Source organism: Cavia porcellus, unplaced genomic scaffold (genome assembly GCF_034190915.1).
Source record: "Cavia porcellus strain 051 isolate PalLab524CR breed Dunkin Hartley unplaced genomic scaffold, mCavPor4.1 scaffold_38, whole genome shotgun sequence".
NCBI classification, from domain to species: Eukaryota; Metazoa; Chordata; class Mammalia; order Rodentia; family Caviidae; genus Cavia; species Cavia porcellus.
The window spans coordinates 10,552,175-10,572,737 of record NW_026947521.1 but is presented as its reverse complement, the minus strand read 5'-3'; the positions used below and the strand labels follow the sequence as shown (position 1 = coordinate 10,572,737).

At 41.0% G+C, this 20,563-nt stretch overlaps 1 protein-coding gene across 3 annotated transcripts; it reads right to left on the bottom strand.

Annotated features, from left to right (window-relative positions):
- Positions 1-355: 355 nt before the first annotated feature.
- LOC101788942 (protein Daple-like) lies at positions 356-19,783 on the bottom strand. Of its 3 annotated transcripts, XM_063243457.1 has the most exons (4): positions 15,250-19,776; positions 12,031-12,166; positions 4,706-6,768; positions 356-3,125 (listed from the first exon to the last, which is right to left on the bottom strand). In XM_063243457.1, exon 4 carries the CDS (start codon positions 2,865-2,867, stop codon positions 390-392), a length of 2,478 nt encoding a protein of 825 aa, XP_063099527.1. In that variant the 5' UTR covers positions 2,868-3,125; positions 4,706-6,768; positions 12,031-12,166; positions 15,250-19,776; the 3' UTR covers positions 356-389. The 3 variants fall into 3 exon arrangements, with proteins under 3 accessions (XP_063099527.1, XP_063099525.1, XP_063099528.1); XM_063243455.1 differs by lacking the exon at positions 4,706-6,768 and having other exon boundaries at positions 356-3,345; XM_063243458.1 differs by lacking the exon at positions 4,706-6,768 and having other exon boundaries at positions 1,026-3,125; positions 15,250-19,783.
- Positions 19,784-20,563: the final 780 nt, after the last annotated feature.

Genomic DNA, 20,563 nt, shown 5'->3' with positions numbered 1-20,563 from the left:
GCACATTCCAGCTAACGAATTTTCTTCTTGACTTGACCCGAAGCACATTCCAGCTCATGAATTTTCTTCTTGTCATGACCCGAAGCACATTCCAGCTCACGAATTTTCTTCTTGACTTGACCCGAAGCACATTCCAGCTCATGAATTTTATTCTTGACTTGACCCGAAGCACATTCCAGCTCATGAATTTTCTTCTTGTCTTGACCCGAAGCACATTCCAGCTCATGAATTTTCTTCTTGACTTGACCCGAAGCACATTACAGCTCATGAATTTTCTTCTTGTCTTGACCCGAAGCACATTACAGCTCATGAATTTTCTTCTTGACTGGACCCGAAGCACATTCCAGCTCATGAATTTTCTTCTTGACTTGACCCGAAGCACATTCCAGCTAACGAATTTTCTTCTTGACTTGACCCGAAGCACATTCCAGCTCACGAATTTTCTTCTTGTCTTGACCCGAAGCACATTCCAGCTCATGAATTTTCTTCTTGACTTGACCCGAAGCACATTCCAGCTCATGAATTTTCTTCTTGACTTGACCCGAAGCACATTCCAGCTCATGAATTTTCTTCTTGACTTGACCCGAAGCACATTCCAGCTCATGAATTTTCTTCGACTTGACCCGAAGCACATTCCAGCTCATGAATTTTCTTCTTGACTTGACCCAAAGCACATTCCAGCTCATGAATTTTCTTCTTGACTTGACCCGAAGCACATTCCAGCTCATGAATTTTCTTCTTGACTTGACCCGAAGCACATTCCAGCTCATGAATTTTCTTCTTGTCTTGACGCGAAGCACATTCCAGCTCATGAATTTTCTTCTTGTCTTGACCCGAAGCACATTACAGCTCATGAATTTTCTTCTTGACTGGACCCGAAGCACATTACAGCTCATGAATTTTCTTCTTGACTTGACCCGAAGCACATTCCAGCTAACGAATTTTCTTCTTGACTTGACCCGAAGCACATTCCAGCTCATGAATTTTCTTCTTGTCATGACCCGAAGCACATTCCAGCTCACGAATTTTCTACTTGACTTCACCCGAAGCACATTACAGCTCATGAATTTTCTTCTTGACTTGACCCGAAGCACATTCCAGCTCATGAATTTTCTTCTTGTCTTGACCCGAAGCACATTACAGCTCATGAATTTTCTTCTTGACTGGACCCGAAGCACATTCCAGCTCATGAATTTTCTTCTTGACTTGACCCGAAGCACATTCCAGCTAACGAATTTTCTTCTTGACTTGACCCGAAGCACATTCCAGCTCACGAATTTTCTTCTTGTCTTGACCTGAAGCACATTCCAGCTCACGAATTTTCTTCTTGACTTGACCCGAAGCACATTCCAGCTCACGAATTTTCTTCTTGACTTGACCCGAAGCACATTCCAGCTCATGAATTTTCTTCTTGACTTGACCCGAAGCACATTCCAGCTCATGAATTTTCTTGACTTGACCCGAAGCACATTCCAGCTCACGAATTTTCTTCTTGACTTGACCCGAAGCACATTCCAGCTCACGAATTTTCTTCTTGACTTGACCCGAAGCACATTCCAGCTCACGAATTTTCTTCTTGACTTGACCCGAAGCACATTCCAGCTTACGAATTTTCTTCTTGACTTGACCCGAAGCACATTCCAGCTCACGAATTTTCTTCTTGACTTGACCCGAAACACATTCCAGCTCACGAATTTTCTTCTTGACTTGACCCGAAGCACATTCCAGCTCACGAATTTTCTTCTTGACTTGACCCGAAGCACATTCCAGCTCACGAATTTTCTTCTTGACTTGACCCGAAGCACATTCCAGCTCACGAATTTTCTTCTTGACTTGACCCGAAGCACATTCCAGCTCATGAATTTTCTTCTTGTCTTGACCCGAAGCACATTCCAGCTCATGAATTTTCTCCTTGACTTGACCCGAAGCACATTCCAGCTCATGAATTTTCTTCTTGACTTGACCCGAAGCACATTCCAGCTCATGAATTTTCTTCTTGACTTGACCCGAAGCACATTCCAGCTCATGAATTTTCTTCTTAACTTGACCCGAAGCACATTCCAGCTCATGAATTTTCTTCTTGACTTGACCCGAAGCACATTCCAGCTCATGAATTTTCTTCTTGACTTGACCCAAAGCACATTCCAGCTCATGAATTTTCTTCTTGATTTGACCCGAAGCACATTCCAGCTCATGAATTTTCTGCTTGTCTTGACCCGAAGCACATTCCAGCTCATGAATTTTCTTCTTGACTGGACCCGAAGCACATTCCAGCTCATGAATTTTCTTCTTGACTTGACCCAAAGCACATTCCAGCTCATGAATTTTCTTCTTGTCTTCACCCGAAGCACATTCCAGCTCATGAATTTTCTTCTTGACTTGACCCGAAGCACATTCCAGCTCATGAATTTTCTGCTTGTCTTGACCCGAAGCACATTCCAGCTCATGAATTTTCTGCTTGTCTTGACCCGAAGCACATTCCAGCTCATGAATTTTCTTCTTGTCTTCACCCAAAGCACATTCCAGCTCATGAATTTTCTTCTTGTCTTCACCCGAAGCACATTCCAGCTCATGAATTTTCTTCTTGACTTGACCCGAAGCACATTCCAGCTCATGAATTTTCTTCTTGTCTTGACCCGAAGCACATTCCAGCTCCTGAAATTTCTTCTTCTCTTGACCCGAAGCACATTCCAGCTCATGAATTTTCTTCTTGTCTGGATGCGAAGCACATTCCAGCTCATGAATTTTCTTCTTGACTTGACCCGAAGCACATTCCAGCTCATGAATTTTCTTCTTGACTTGACCCGAAGCACATTCCAGCTCATGAATTTTCTTCTTGTGTTGACCCGAAGCACATTCCAGCTCATGAATTTTCTTCTTGACTTGACTGGACCCGAAGCACATTACAGCTCATGAATTTTCTTCTTGACTTGACCCGAAGCACATTCCAGCTCACGAATTTTCTTCTTGACTTGACCCGAAGCACATTACAGCTCATGATTTTTCTTTTCTTGACCCAAAGCACATTCCAGCTCATGAATTTTCTTCTTTTCTTGGTCCAAAGCATACATCACATTTTGAAAACCCTCAGGGAATTTCATGAACTGTTCTTTCTCATCTTCAGACTTTGAAAAAGAATTTATAATTAATTTCTAAAACTCTAAAGATTCATTCCTTAACAATATTACTTCACATGTGCTCATGAATGTGCAAACGCAAAGTATAAAACTGACACCAGTAAGAACAGACTTGAAAACAGCAGCTTCTCTGAACACAGCTCAAGTTAACTTGTGCTTTCATCATTTTGTTTTCATCATGACGGTTTATGAAGTGTGTGCTGCCAAACTTTGTTAAAAAAGAAAGTTTTACACATAAGCATTGATGAAAAATATATGAAAAGAATTGTATTTCCATTTCACTTTCTAAAGATATTCTAGAGGTCTTTCCCTCAATAGCTCAACATATTCCAGGGTTATTTAAAACATATTTTATCAAGACAAATTCTGGAAACCTCGATTTCATCCCAGTTTTGAACCTCACTCGACTTTGGAATGAGATAGATGTTTATTCTCTCTAAGCATCCTCTCAGGAATTTTGTTTTGTACTCAAGAACCAAAACCTGAATCCCTTGCTGGCTAGACAGGCACTGTGCCACTGAGCTATGTGCCCAGCCCAGAATTATTTTTTCTGCTATTAAATAATTGTATTTTCAGTTTCTCTTTTTTGTAATGTGCAGAAGCCTCACTTCTACATGGTTCTTATGGCTTTTCTATCATCTTGTTTCTTGCCCTCCAAAGGACTCTTACATTTCTGATACATAGTCTCATGTGCAAATCTAATTTTTCATCACTGGAGGACATTAAAATCTGATTTTCATCCTGTATTTCCAATAAAGTAATGTGAAAGTCACCGAAGACACTTGTTTCTGGAGTTCTCATCCTGCCCACTGCTCAGAGCTTCTGCTCACAGTGACTTCTCTCCACTTCTCACCACTCCGAGCTCCACTGTGCTCCTAAAGGCAGCTGCTTAAGGCTTATGTCAACTACAGTTCAGATTCCCTCAGGTCCTAAATCCGAGCCTTTGACTCTGATAACCTAATCCCCATTTCCAGATGCAGCCTCTAGACAGGGGTCATTTACACTTTCCCTTCTTCCTTTTAGTTTACTTCTCCCAGGACAAAACTTCATCAGCCATTATTTAGTATGGATTCCTTCTGCACTGAGTCCTACACATTGCATAGTGAGTCACATGGGTTTCAATCTGAATTTTGTGATCTTCTAACATGGGGCTGATGGCCTGACTGTTAGAATGCCACCCAGCATAAGTCACCCTGTATTTCTTTTATACTGTTGCTTTCCTATGGGTTCATATTGCTTTCTTAAATATTTTCCAGTTATATATGGTACCACTACCAATTTTTCAACATCTCAATGCCTTTGTATATGACACTTAAAGTAAGATGATGGCCCCTGTCATTTTAATTCACAAATGACACCTTATCAACATGTCAGCATGTTATGTGTATGAAAAGTATAGTACAACAACAGGACTAATTTATTTGAATTCTAGAAAAAATTATTTCTCCATATTTCTTCAGAGAAAACACTAGCCAAAATTCTGTAGCTCCCTTATAACAAGTCTTTTCTTGTTGTTGAGACAAAATACCCAGACTCACAAGTTAAGAGAGGAAAGGCTCAGAACTCACAGTTTATAGAGGTTTCAGTTCATAGTAGGCTGGCTCCAGAACAGGGAGGCATTGCAGAGGGGCATCACAGACCAGAAGACAAGCAGGAGCAGCAGCAGCAACAGCAGCAGCAGCAGCAGCACCAGCAGGATCAAGTTTTTTTCTGTCCCTACATCTTATCCAGGTACTCACCTTTAGGGCAGGTAGCACTCATACCCTTAATCTTAACATCACATCCTTGATCCCAGAACTATGCCAAACCAACCGGTGGACCAACTTGGTAATCACATACCCTGAATCCCAACATCATATTCTACAGATCTAGTCACCTATGAAAAACACCCATCTATAGCTCCATGAGAGTTTGGGGGACAGGTAGGCAGGAGACATAGCAACAAGCATCTGTGTAATGAACCTCGATGGACCAAATTGCTGTGACTTTAAGAAATCAGTCAGTGGAAGGAGCCACCTCACATCTCCACTTCCATGCACACAATGTGTCCTTGTGGTCCTAATTCCCACACAGGAGAACACGGGCCACAGGAGAATCTGCTCTGCCTGGTCAAGAGGTACATGGTTTTCATTACACATCAACAAACTGTCACCCAGTCTTATGCGTTACTCTTAGACTGGACAAGTTTAAATGGCTGATAAACACTAATCAATGGGGAAAAATCATGAAACTGCAATGCTAGGACCACTAGTTCCTCAGTAAGACAAATATCCATTTCTACTTTGTTACTGGCATCTTTTTCCTTGCTTACAGTCAAAGAGAAATACAGTGTCTCTGGGGAAAATGCTTGTGTAGTGCCCTTCTATCCATTCTTGGTGACCATATAAATTACAAAATATCATGGAAAAGCTTTCATTGCAACAGATATTCAAAGTCTTAGATTCAGCAATTCAATTTCCTGGAATTTTAAAAGTTATTGCATCATATTAGCTGAGACTCATGACACACAGTAATATATCAATGTCCAGATCAGCATTATTCCCAAAGAAGTGTGGGAATAACTCTCAAATCCTTCAATGGATAATGGAAAAACAAATGTGGTATGTGTAAAATAGGGATTTTAGGCTATAAAAATCTTTTGTATTAAAATATCACTGCCAAAGTCATGAATTGCATGAAACCATTTATCTTCCATAAAGGTAAGAGGACTTCACTACTGCTAGTAAGGAGGTATCAATACGATTACAACAAGTGCTTTTATCAGTAAGATTTTTATAGTGCCTAAAATATTCCTACATACTGGCAGAGGAGGAACTGCTTTCTAGAACAATAGAAATTAAAAAGAAATGCCCTTACCTATCTCATGGTCAACAAGTGTTTCTGAGCTCGTTCAAGTTTACCCCTTAGCTTTTGAATTTTCTTTTTCAGGCTCAAATTCTCCAATGTGAGTGTTTGCACAGATCTATTTAAAAAGTCACATAATCTTTGAAAGACTACTCACAATTTTAAAAGTTAGAAAAACTAGATGACTTGGCAAGTAAGATTTTTCTCATTGTGCTTGTTGACGATTTTTCTTTTGCATTATTGGGAGTGAACACAGGGCTCCACGTGGAAAGCACATGCTCTCTCCTCACTGTACTATTTCTGCTCCCCTAAATTACTCCTTAGCTTTTTGAATTTTCTTTTTCAGGCTCAAATTCTCCAATGTGAGTGTTTGCACAGATCTGTTTAAAAAGTCACATAATCTTTGAAAGACTACTCACAATTTTAAAAGTTAGAAAAAGTAGATGACTTGGCAAGTAAGATTTTTCTCATTGTGCTTGTTGACGATTTTTCTTTTGCATTATTGGGAGTGAACACAGGGCTCCACGTGGAAAGCACATGCTCTCTCCTCACTGTACTATTTCTGCTCCCCTAAATTACTCCTTTCAGGTACATTTATCAAAGCTAGAATTTTCCCCTGGCCTAATGAAGATTTAGTAGTTATATAACTGCAATATGTCTCATATTATGCTGCTGATTTCCTTTAGAGATGCTCAAGTCATTTGGTTAAGCCATACATGTCTAAGGGTTCTTCCATTTTTTCATCATGTTGCACAGAGCTTGTACCTTGATCTTGTGCTTCTGTCAACTGAAAATTAACAAAAAGTTGATTAATAACCTGCCCAACCCTGGTGTTTGTTTCATAACTGTAGTGGACACAGCTATAATGCTCCATCTCCGTATGGTTTATAGTTACCTCTGTGCTGTGTCTACACCGTTAGCTGAACTGCTGAAGCAGGGATCCAATGGCCCACACCTTACAAAATAACACTCTCTCCCCACTACTTAAGTTACCGACCCCAGTTCTAGGTCTGAAATATATTATGTTCCTGATTTTAGACTGTTAGCAGGTCCTCAAACTGACAAAACTAGACGGTTAGCACAGTGCTATGGACCTGCATTTCTGGATGCTTGGTACGCTGATGCTTGAGACCAGCCTGAGCAACTGGGGGAGACAACTCTTTTGCAGGAAACAATAAAAGTGAAAGTTTTGGTAAAATAGAGAGAAAGAGGAAATCCCTTTACTTGTGCTGTCCTTTTAGTTGTATTTTTACAATCTGTTGGGCGCAGGCGCTCAACATACCATACCCCAGCCGGGACTAAGGACCACGCCAGCTTCCGCAATGCGCTACGTCCCTCTTTAAATTAGCCAACCCGTGCGCACTTCGTGCTCACTCCGTACTCTGTGGCAACTCCTGATTGGCCACAGCTGGATATAATAGCCAGAGCCTGCATCCCATTCCCGCCCTGCTTCCTTGTGGCAGCCTGTGATTGGTCACAGCCAAATATATAAACCAGAGCCCGCGTTTATATAACTGTCGTCCACAAGAGCGTCTCCTGTCTCCTGTTTCATTGGAGCTGCTCCGGTCAACTGGTGGCCCGTACGGGGAGTGCTGAGACCCTCTCCCCCAGAACGCTGAGACCCTCTCTCCGACAGTACGGGGAACGAACCTCTCTCTCCGACGGAACAGAGACGTTAACAGGTAAAACCGTCAAGCGCCAATAGCGGGGGCTACTTGGCGGGCGGGGGCTGACAGGTTAAACTGCTCAACGTTGGTGGCGGGGGCTACGCAACAGGCAGCGGGGGCTGCGGGCCGGATGGCGGGGGCTATCGGGCAACCTTGGGCGGACGCGTTGCAAGGGTCAGGAACTCATAAAGAGAGTTCCGGGGGCCGTAAAGAGGCCGGTTTTGGGGGCGCCGTAAACGGGCGCGGGGACTAAGCTGTCCCTGTTTAAAAAAATAAATAAATAAAAAAATAAAGGAAAAAGAAAAAAATAAATAAAAAGAAAAAGAAACTCTTGAAATTCCGGTTAACATGGGTAACACGGCTACTCAGCCACTGTCAGTCGCCTTAAGCGACTTACTGAGAGAAAAGGGATTACAAATGAAAAGAGAACAAATTCAAAACTTCCTCGATCAGGTCGATAAGGTAGCACCTTGGTTTGGTCCCACGGGGTCCATTACCATCCCCAGCTGGGATAAATTAGGGAGAGATCTTGACTTTGCAGCAGAAAATGGTCTCCTGGAGCCAGGAGTCAGACCCCTTTGGGCAGTGGTGAGAAGCTGCCTTACAGACACCTCTTGTCGTGACCATATAAGGGCTGGCGCCATGGCGCTTGATTACCATCAGGCAGAATCCTCCCGCGAGCAATCTCGCGAGTCCAGTGCCGCAGGCGAGGTGACCCCACCCAACCCAGACTCGTCAGATAATGAGGGGGAGGAAGGAGAAGTATACAAAATGGCGGATGCAGACACCACCGAAAGAGGGGAAGTCACACACACGCAGTCGAGAGGGCCCTACTCTGAGGCCATAAATGAGCTGCAACGCAGGATTTCTCAGAGTAAATGGGTCAATGAAAGCCAGTACGAGATCCCAGGGCCGCCCCGTAGAAGACCTGCGGCTCTACCTCCCGACCCGCATCTTGCAGGGGGCCCAAATCGAGCCCGCCGCGATTAAGGGAGCGCCAGCTCGGAGGCCCCAGGTCTCCTTCTGCACCCCTATCTGGGCAAGGGTCCTCCAGTTTACCGCTTGTGACCCCCTGGATGGATACTCCCAGGAGATATTATGGGGATTCTCCCTGGCCACCATAAACACCACAAATATGACTTTTCTAAATTGCTCCACCACAACCTGTTATGTGTTACAATGTTGGGATAACAGTGCACTTTCAGCTGTCGTTATGCAGGTACTCCAGTTCACACCGGTTCCAGTTATGGTGGACTCAGACGAGTTTCCTGTGATCCAGCTCGGGCCAACTCTCCAATTGGCTTTCATAAAGGAATGGGCAGGAACAGGGGCTCTGGCTACCATGACTACACTTGCCGCATTCGGCAGTTTACTTCTGCTCTGTCGGATTCGCAGACAAAGGAATAGGGACAAAGTATCAAACAAGCATTGCTGATCATGGAATCTGGTCAAAGCCCGGCAGCATGGCTCGCCATGCTGTGACGCAGGTGTAGAGCAAAGCATCGCAGGGGGTGTCGTCCTTAGCCAGGAGACACCCCGGTCCCCATGTTGGTGAGCATGCGGGTTGGGCTCATAAAACAATACTCCCGCCCCCTCCAAAAGAGCACCAACGAGTAGTGAGGCACTGTCATGACTGCGCAGCATGACGCCTCACGAGGGGCACCGACCTCTGGAGACCCTGCGTCAGTTATAAAGAAAGGGGGAGATGCTGGGCGCAGGCGCTCAACATACCATACCCCAGCCGGGACTAAGGACCACGCCAGCTTCCGCAATGCGCTACGTCCCTCTTTAAATTAGCCAACCCGTGCGCACTTCGTGCTCACTCCGTACTCTGTGGCAACTCCTGATTGGCCACAGCTGGATATAATAGCCAGAGCCTGCATCCCATACCCGCCCTGCTTCCTTGTGGCAGCCTGTGATTGGTCACGGCCAAATATATAAACCAGAGCCCGCGTAAATAAACTAGCAGTTAACTGTCGTCCACAAGAGCGTCTCCTGTCTCCTGTTTCATTGGAGCTGCGCCGGTCAACAATCCACGCATTACATCCTACTTCATGGATTCCAAGTACTATTTATCAACTATGATATGAATAATGCTTATATGATTAAGAGCAATGCCAATGATAATAATACAGAAATGACACTGCAGTAACATCTAGATGTCTCCAGGAACTGTTGGTGAAACAGAATCTAGACAGACACCAGCATGCCTGGGCCAGAGTTCCAACTCCACCAGTCACCAGCAGTGGGAGCTCTATAAAATCTTTCCTATTAGGTACTATTGTGTTTTCTGTTTTGATAAAGTTTGATATTGTAGGAAAGCTGAGGCAAAAGTTTCCTCAGGTCAAGTGCAGTCTTGATAATTTAGTCAGAAGGTCTCTCAAAATTTAAATCAGAAGCTGGGCTTCGTGTCACACAGCTGTGATTCTGTCACTCAGGAGGCTGAGTCAACAGGGTTACTGTAACCATGAGACCACCTTGGAGAGGCACAGTAAATTCAAGGCCAGGCTGGGGTACACAAAATGTCTCGGCACAGGGGTCATTTACACTTTCCCTTCTTCCTTTTAGTTTACTTCTCCCAGGACAAAACCTCATCAGCCATTTTTTGGTATGGATTCCTTCTGCACTGAGTCCTACACATGGCATAGTGACTCACATGGGTTTCAATCTGAATTTTGCGATCTTCTACTCTAGGGCCAGAGGCCTCACTGTTAGAATGCCACCCGTCATAATTCACCTTGTTTTTCTTTTTTAATGTTGCTTTCCAATGGACCACATTGTGTTTTTTGAATATTTTCCAGTTGTACATGGTACCACTACCAATTTTTCAACATCTCAATACCTTTGTATATTGTACTTAAAGTAAGATGATGGCCCCTGGAATTTTAATTCACAAATGACACCTTATCAACATGTCAGCATGTTATGTGTATGAAAAGTATAGTACAACAACAGGACTAATTTATTTGAATTCTTGAAAAAATTGTTTCTCCACATTTCATCATAGAAAACACTAGGCAGAATTCTGTAGCTCCCTTATAACAAGTCTTTTCTTGTTGTTGAGACAAAATACCCAGACTCACAAGTTGAGAGGAAAGGCTCAGAACTCACAGTTTATAGAGGTTTCAGTTCATATTAGGCTGGCTCCAGAACAGGGAGGCATTGCAGAGGGGCATCACGGACCAGAAGACAAGCAGGAGCAGCAGCAGCACCAGCAGGATCAAGCTTTTTTCTGTCCCTACATCTTATCCAGGTACTCACCTTTAGGGCAGGTAGCACTCATACCCTTAATCTTAACATCACATCCTTGATCCCAGAACTATGCCAAACCAACCGGTGGACCAACTTGGTAATCACATATCCTGAATCCCAACATCATATTCTACAGATCTAGTCACCTATGAAAAACACCCATCTATAGCTCCATGAGACTTTGGGGGACAGGTAGGCAGGAGACATAGCAACAAGCATCTGTGTAATGGACCTCGATGGATCAAATTGCTGTGACTTTAAGAAATCAGTCAGTGGAAGGAGCCACCTCACATCTCCACTTCCATGCACACAATGTGTCCTTGTGGTCCTAATTCCCACACAGGAGAACACGGGCCACAGGAGAATCTGCTCTGCCTGGTCAAGAGGTACATGGTTTTCATTACACATCAACAAACTGTCACCCAGTCTTATGCGTTACTCTTAGACTGGACAAGTTTAAATGGCTGATAAACACTAATCAATGGGGAAAAATCATGAAACTGCAATGCTAGGACCACTAGTTCCTCAGTAAGACAAATATCCATTTCTACTTTGTTACTGGCATCTTTTTCCTTGCTTACAGTCAAAGAGAAATACAGTGTCTCTGGGGAAAATGCTTGTGTAGTGCCCTACTATCCATTCTTGGTGACCATATAAATTACAAAATATCATGGAAAAGCTTTCATTGCAACAGATATTCAAAGTCTTAGATTCAGCAATTCAATTTCCCGGAATTTTAAATGTTATTGTATCATATTAGCTGAGACTCATGATACACAGTAATATATCAATGTCCAGATCAGCATTATTCCCAAAGAAGTGTGGGAATAACTCTCAAGTCCTTCAATGGATAATGGATAAACAAATGTGGTATGTGTAAAATAGGGATTTTAGGCTATAAAAATCTTTTGTATTAAAATATCACTGCCAAAGTCATGAATTGCATGAAACCATTTATCTTCCATAAAGTTAAGAGGACTTCACTAGTGCTAGTAAGGAGGTATCAATATGATTACAACAAGTGTTTTTATCAGTGAAACTTTTCATAGTGCCTAAAATATACCTACGTACTAGCAGAGAAATAAGAACTCCTTTCAAGTACAATAGAAATTAAAAACAAATGGACTCACCAAACTGTCATTTGACAAGTGCTTCCGAGCATGTTCAAATTTTCCTGCTGGTTTCTTCATTTTCTTTTTCTGTCTCAAAATCTCCATTTCGGGACTTTTCACATTTTCTTTTATGCGTAAAAACTCCAATTCAGTCCTAAAATATTGATTTCAAAATAATTATTTGCACAGATCTGTTTAAAAAGTCACATAACCTTTGAAAGACTAATCACAATTTTAAAAGTTAGAAAAAGTAGATGATTTGGTAAGTAAGATTTTTCTCATTGTGCTTGTTGACACTTTTTCTTTTGCATTATTGGGAGTGAACACAGGGCTCCACGTGGAAAGCACATGCTCTCTCCTCACTGTACTATTTCTGCTCCCCTAAATTACTCCTTTCAGGTAAATTTATCAAAGCTAGAATTTTCCCCTGGCCTAATGAAGATTTAGTACTTATATAACTGCAATATGTCTCATTTTATGCTGCTGATTTCTTTTATAGATGCTCAAGTCATTTGGTTAAGCCATACCTGTCTAAGGGTTCTTCCATTTTTTCATCATGTTGCACAGAGCTTGTACCTGTGCTTCTGTCAACTGAAAATTAACAAAAATGTTTATTAATAACCTGCCCATCCCTGGTGTTTGTTTCATAACTGTAGTGGACACAGCTATAATGCTCCACCTCCGTATGGTTTATAGTTACCTCTGTGCTGTGTCTACACGGTTATCTGAACTGCTGACGCAGGGATCCAATGGCCCACACCTTACAAAATAACACCCTCTCCCCACCACTTAAGTTACCGACCCCAGCTCTAGGTCTGAAACATATTATATTCCTGATTTTAGACCTGTTAGCAGGTCCTCAAACTGACAAAACTAGAAGGTTAGCACAGTGCTATGGACCTGCATTCCTGGCTGCTTGGTAAGCTGATGCTTGAGACCAGCCTGGGCAACTGGGGGAGACAACTCTTTTGCCGGAAACTATAAAAGTGAAAGTTTTGGTAAAATGGAGAGAAAGAGGAAGTCCCTTTACTTGTGCTGTCCTTTTAGTTGTATTTTTACATTCCACGCATTACATCCTACATTATGGATTCCAAGTACTATTTATCAACTATGATATGAATAATGCTTATATGACTAAGAGCAATGCCAATGATAATAATACAGAAATGACACTGCAGTAACATCTAGATGTCTCCAGGAACTGTTGGAGAAACAGTATCTAGACAGACACCAGCATGCCTGGGCCAGAGTTCCAACTCCACCAGTCATCAGCAGTGGGAGCTCTATAAAATCTTTCCTATTAGGCATTACTGTGTTTTCTGTTTTGATACAGTTTGATATTGTAGGAAAGCTGAGGCAAAAGTTTCCTCAGGTCAAGTGCAGTCTTGATAATTTAGTCAGAAGATCTCTCAAAATTTAAATCAGAAGCTGGGCTTCATGTCACACAGCTGTGATTCTGTCCCTCAGGAGGCTGAGTCAACAGCGTTACTGTAACCACGAGACCACCTTGGAGAGGCACAGTAAATTCAAGGCCAGCCTGGGTTACGCAGCGAAACCCTGTCTCCAATAACCAAAAAGAAATTAATTAATCCAGGTATAGTGGCACATGTCTATAGTCCTAGCAATAGGGTTGGCTGATGCATGAGGCTAGCTCATTTGAGCCCAGGGCAACTTAGAGAGGCCCTCTTCAGAAAGAAATAAATATGGCCCATGGATGAAGCTCTGTGGAGTACCCTGGTTTCATTCACCAGTGCCAGAACTGTCTGGAAGGTGAAGAGGAAATACTGGAGTTTTCAGAATGGCCCAGGGCTCTGTACTGGGCTGTAGTGAGAAAGGCACAGGTGGATGGGAGGAAGGAAAAAGGGAGATACTTTCCTGCTCCAAGGGGCCTCCTCAGCTGACCTCAGGGGAGAGAAAGCAAAATGTGATGTTTTTGGCAGGTGGTGGACAATCGGACAGGCTTTTTGTGCAAGCTGAACTGGTCACTCATGATGAAGGTGGCAATAAATGCAGGGTATGCAGCCCAAAAGACATCCCTGCAGTCCCTTGAGACTCATCAGTTAGCTCAAGTAGTCAGTGGCACTTCATTTGTAACAACTCACAGCTTATTCTCACATAGCAGTGCCCAGTGGGCAACGATCACGCAAACAGTGCTTCCTGGGTTAAGCAGTATGTACATAACATGCCCATGAGAGGAGGCTAACCCACTGAGCTGAGACTATTGGGCCCTGCTGCTAAATAAAGGTCCTCAAATCAATTCATTTGTAGCAACTGCTAGGCCTCTTCAGAAAGCAGTCTGATGTTCAAATGAACGGTGTGGTATGGTACTTCACAAGAGCTTTTAGGTTGGTCAAATGCCTGGTCTGTGAATCCTGCACATAGCTATGTGATGAAGGCAAAACTCCACTTTTTCATGGTAAGGAAAATATGATCAGTTGACATGAAATTCTCCATTAGATTGCGTACTTTCAATTTTGTATTTCTTAAAGTATTGTCAATGCTATTATGTCAATGTTTCAAAGAAATTATCGGTTATAGTATAATTAAGTCCTTAATAGTTTTTTGAGCCACAATCTTGCTATTTCATGCCACCTGGCCTAGCACTCATAGCACTCACCCTGTCTCAGCCTCCCAGGACTGCGATTACAGGTGAGTGCCAACATGCAAGGCTGTGAATATTAAATTGCATAAATGAAATCTAAAATTTGTTAAAGAGTGAAAGCATTTATTAAATATAGGCACAAATGGTATAAAATAAAATTTCATTAAGAAACACTTCACTAGCTTCAAAGTTAGCTAAATCATAAGAATACTCAAATTGACACTTGTGTTCATGATTAAACTCAACTTTCATTTCTTTATTCAGTAAACAAACTGAGCTATTAGATGTCAACATTTATAATAAATACAGTTAGCTGTATATGTGGGCTTTTCTGAGGGTGATTTAACATTTTGTTTTCAACCCACATAATAGGGACGTGTGATGTATAAGAATGTTTTGTTCAACACTGGACTGCATGCTCAACTATGGTCCTTGAAACGATATTGCTCAGTGATGTGGGAGACGTAAGTGTGGGTGGCCACCTGCTTACATTTGGATAATAATGAAAATAACAAACCACACATGCTTTGGATCATATTCTCAATGTAAGCAATGCATGAGTAAATATGCAATCAAAGAAATACTACAATGCCGATACAACAGCAATATAAAATTTTCATCAAAGATTAATTTACCTGATTCACTTCTGAAGCTTTGAATTCCATTTCAAGTGTTGCATAAGAAATTTCAAGCTGTTGTTTTGTTTCAACTTCTTGCAAACATTTTTCCTCGAGACTTTTTTTCTTGTCCTCTTCTTTTAAGACAAGTCTGAAGTGAAACCAGCTTATTTACAATGTATTTTTTAAGTGGATCAAGAAGCCAACCCCTTCCTCTGAGTCAGTGACAGTCACAGGCCAAGGGAAGTAGAAATATGTAGCCAATGGCTTCCTGTGAGCCAGCAGTTGGGCTGGGAGATAAGAGCTGAGCCCCTCCCAACCCCTGCAAGCAACCAGCTGATCACAGACATACAGGCTGGGATAATAGCTACTTAGGCAGGAAGAAAAACAACTTAAGCCTGTAGTGTTTAGCATTTCACTTTGCAGGCCTAGCCCAGTGCTCTGAGCATTTACTTGGTGGAAAATAATATGCAGTATAGCAGCTATGGGAGAGTTCCTTCTAAAGGTGAAAGCCACTGTTAATTCCCTATTATCTTGTTTTAAAGTTCTGTATCACTTTCAGGGTTTTGTTTGGCTTTCAAATATTTTTCCTTCCTATCTGTTATATTTTATATCTTTCACTTTAATCTCTTCCAAAGGGCACACCTACTTGAAGTGTGTGTGTGTGTGTGTGTGTGTCAAACACAATTCTGAGAGGTAACATTTTATACATCACTAAGGTAGGTGAAGATATAACAAGTACCTTGCACAGGTGCAAGTACAGACAGTAAGAATTTAAACCCAGGAATGTTCCACAGTACAGTGGATCCCCTAAATGCACAGTACTGTTCCTAGAGCACTTGCAATTGCGAAAGACTGCAAATTTCAGATATGATCATAAAAATGCTTATCAATGCCTTTTTTATAGTTTAAACTCTAAATATGCTATGACGTCTGGAATTATGTAATTTAATAAAATATTGTATTGATGAAACCTTAGTGTGGGGCATTTTGGCAGCATCATTGGGATCTTAGGGTTTTTAAGAACACAACTGACAACAATGGAGACAGACGCATGCAGTGCATCAACCTGTTACAATGCAGAGATGGGTTACAAGGCAGCAAGCACTCCAAAGCCAGAAGAACTGAGTAACGTGTGAATGCACTACTCGCAAACCTCCTGTCAGAAACTCCTTGTGGAGGATCCCTGTGGTTGCCATGAAACTGTGGGGGGCTCTGTGAAAAAATGTTAGGATCCAACTAAAAATCAGTGAAAGAGTGAGGCTGAGAACTCTGAACTGTGACATCGTGGGAGTATGCCTTATGTTATGAAATAACTACCTTTAAGCATTTAGTGTTAAGTGATGTTAAGACCACATTGACATTTCCCACAGCTTCAAACACTGATGGCACAGGCATGACTATCCTGCTGGGCAGCACTGAAAGGCATGCAAGTGTGGCTCCACTGTGATTGTGTTAATCCATATCAGCATCCATTGTCAGTTATAATCACATAATTTCTGAGTTTTACAAATATTCTTAAAAATTAAAATGAATAAACATATCTTTCTCTACTGATGGTTTCTAGTGGTGTATGCATACACTCTAAAATCTTAAGAAAACAACTCTTAAATGCTGCATTCTTGCTCAGAACACCTGCTTCCCTAACTTTCCCAGTGAAAGGTGTCTAGTGTTGTCCGATCGTCCCCAGTAGTCAGCTTCCTGTGTGACCAGTGTTGTAACTGCTCTTTGTCAAATTCATTTGTGCTTCTCTTAGCCAATCTTTCTGCAGCAATGATGAGGCTGGGTATCCTCTTGCTTTCCCTGTAGACTACACTGTTCTGTTTTATTTCTAGAAAAGCAATTCCTGCTAACATTCCATTAAAGGAAAATAAAACATTTACAGAGGTTTTAACTTCCTCCATCTTTGACAGTGTCTTGTAATCTTTAAATACACATCACTTGTTGGAGACTAGCAAACAGGAAACGGGCCTTGTTAGACACTAAGGAAGTCACAGATTCCGTGGAGTGCTGCTGTTTATGTTTATTCTTTACTTTCCTCAAAGGCACGTTGGGTCCACTGCTTTAAAAATAAAAAGTCATTTAAGCAACTCAATTCAAAAACAAGGTTACAACTCTAGAGTATGAAATTGTCTTCATTTTAAGCAGTAGATGAAAATAATTTTGAAACGAAGCATTGGGTTGAAATTAGTCCAAGCCTACAAAAGGACTGACTGGAGCTGTGGCAACCCCGTGTTGATTCAGTCAACTGTCACTGGCTTCACCCACCAAACAACCAAGCATCCAACCAAACAACCACTTAATGCTAACATTTTGCTTCCTGCAAGGCACACTAATATAGCTACAGATGGAAAATCACTTTCCTTCTGAACTTTGGCCAGTTTTTAAATTCTACTCTTTGCAAAACCATATACAATGGTACCTGGGTTCACAAACTCAATTGTCTCCACAATCCTGATGGCAAAACAAACTGGACAAGAACTAAATCAAATCTAAACCAATTAAGATCAACACTGAACCTACCCACAGAACAAAAAAATTTTAGAGACAGCATCTTACCATGTAGTACAGGCTGGCCTAGAACTCATTTATGTAGCCAAGACAAGTCTCAAACTCACAGCAACCCTCGTGTCTCAGCATCCCAAGTCAAACTTGCTGGATTGCAGGTGTGTGCCACCATGCCCAGCTCAACCACTTTTATTTGGTTCTGACTCAACTCAGTTTGCAACCAGAATCACAGAAAAAAATCAAGATCAAGAACTGAGGTAGCACTCAGGCACCTGTGTTATAACAACACCATGCCCAACCAGCATAGCTCTCTCTTTCCAGAGGAAGCAACACAGTACATTCCAATTTTGTCTTTTAATTTCAGTTTAGAAAGTTTTAGTCCTTTGGCCATGATATTTTTTGAAGCCTATTAAATTTACTATCTTTGTGTTTTATTTTTCTTAATAAACTACAAACAAAGCCTGCAATTCTTTTAATCCACTGTACTGTAAGTGAAACTACCCTAAAAGAATGAAGAATCACAATATTCAAATTTTCTTCCTAAATGAAAAAAATATTAATGTAGAGTAAAAACTAAAACTTTCAGAATGAATTTTCTTCCTGAACCCTTTTTTCTAGTACAGGAGGTTGAATCAAGAGTGTCCTAACACTGAGCGCTACCCCCAGTCCCTTTCTATTTTGAGGCAAGGACCTGCTCAGCTTCTTAAGCAGGATTCGCTTTTGCAATCCTTCTGCCTCAGCTTCCTAAGTCAAACTTTTTTAAGTGACAAATTAGCCTACTGTTTAAAATAATACACAAGGAGTAAACTCTACTCACACTGAGTAAATACTGACTAGCTACTCACTGTGTGCTACACCTTTTTGTAAGCACTGGTGATATTGTAGTAAATACACACAAATTCTATGGACGACAGTAAAGTATACACTCCACAACAACAAAGGATGGTCACGATCAAGAAAACTACCAACAACAAATGCTGGAGAGGCTGTGGGGAAAAAGGCACTCATCTGCACTGTTGGTGGGAGTATAGATTGGGGCAACCACTGAGGAGGTCAGCCTGGAGATTTCTCAAAAGGCTGGAATTGTAACTCCCATTTGACCCAGCTGTACCACTTCTAAGCATATTCCCAGAACTAAAACATCATAAAACAGTGATATGTGTGTACCCATGTGTATAGCAGCACAGTTTGTAATAGCCAGATCTTGGAAATAACCTAAGTGTCTGTCAACTAAGGAATGGATAAAAAAGATGTGGTATTTTTATACAATGGAATAGTACTCAGCTATAAAGAATGATCACATTGAGATATTTATAAATAGATGGATGCAACTTGAGACCATACTCATAAGTGAAATAAATCAAACTCACATCTATAAATCCTGTATAGTCTCCCTAGAGTAAGAAATGGTAAGTGTATATAAGATTTTATAGTAGTCATGATTCCCCATTATATGGCTTTGAAGCCTTATAATGTTTTCATTCATTAGTTGGTGTGGTTTTATTCTATTTTGTTAGATTTTATTATGTATGATGGGATGAACAGTTATTTTGAAGAAAACAAGACATTATGGTAGCCATTGCTGATGTAATATCTTGTTTTGAAACCCTACGATGCTTTTGTTCTTCAGTTTCCATTGGTTCTATCACGTTATGTTCTATTGCATTTTGATATGTGTGATAGTATAAACAAATTTTTATGGAAAATGAGATAATATAGTAGCCACTGTTCATTTTCTGTTATTTGGTTCTGAATGCCCTATAATACTTTCCTTCTCGTCAATAGTTTTAGACTATTTTGTTGTGTTTGATATTATTATATGTGAAGGTATGATTAACTATTTCAAAGTAAGAGACATTATGGTCGCTACTGCTAATATCCAGTTGTCTGCTGCTGATGTGCTGTGTTGCTTACATTGTTCTGTTCTGATGTTCTTTGTACTGTACTCTTTTGTCTTAATCTCTTTAAAGTAATATAAAATAAATTTTAAGAAAACAATGAAGAGACAACCTTTAAAATGCAAACCAAACATGCTCAGCCACTCCACAGGCAGAGGACAAGCATCAAGAGTAGAGACCTACCCAAGAAAACTCACTCAATGAACTGGCAACTGAAATGAAATGATACTTCTTATAAGTACAAATGGCCAATAAAAGCATGGAACTCATCATTGCTTCTGAAAATCAGATAAATACAAATTAATACTAAACCCAGATAGCATTTTATCTTAGAAAGAATGGTTACCAAAAAAACCCTAATTATAAATGGTAATGAAAAATGTGGAGATCTACACTGATAAAGGTAATGTAAACCGTTATGAACACTATGGTAATCGGAGTGGTGATTCCTAAAAAACTAAAAATACAAATCCACCTGAGCTATGACCCTTGTAGAAATCTTCCAAAATAATTAAAATCATGCTACACGAATACATAGGTACCTATGTTTACAGCAGCACAATTTGAACAGCTACATCTGTAAAATAGTGTATACATACATCAGCAGAAGAATGTACAAGGAAAATAGTATCCATACACAATGGAACACTGCACTGTGAAAAAGACAGCTAACCTTGAGGAACTCATAGATAAATGAATGCAACTTGAGGATATAAAGTTCTTTGAAATAAGTCTGAAACACAAGTTCAAATATTTTCTGGTTTCTCTTATATGAGCATACTTCTCCAAATTGCATACTTTGCTTTTCCAAATATTTTATATGCCAATTTATTTCATTTATGTTACTAGCTCATTTTCAATCACTGAAAAGAAACATTTACACTTTTTCCTTTTTATATGAAGCATTTAGGCTTATGTTTTGTACT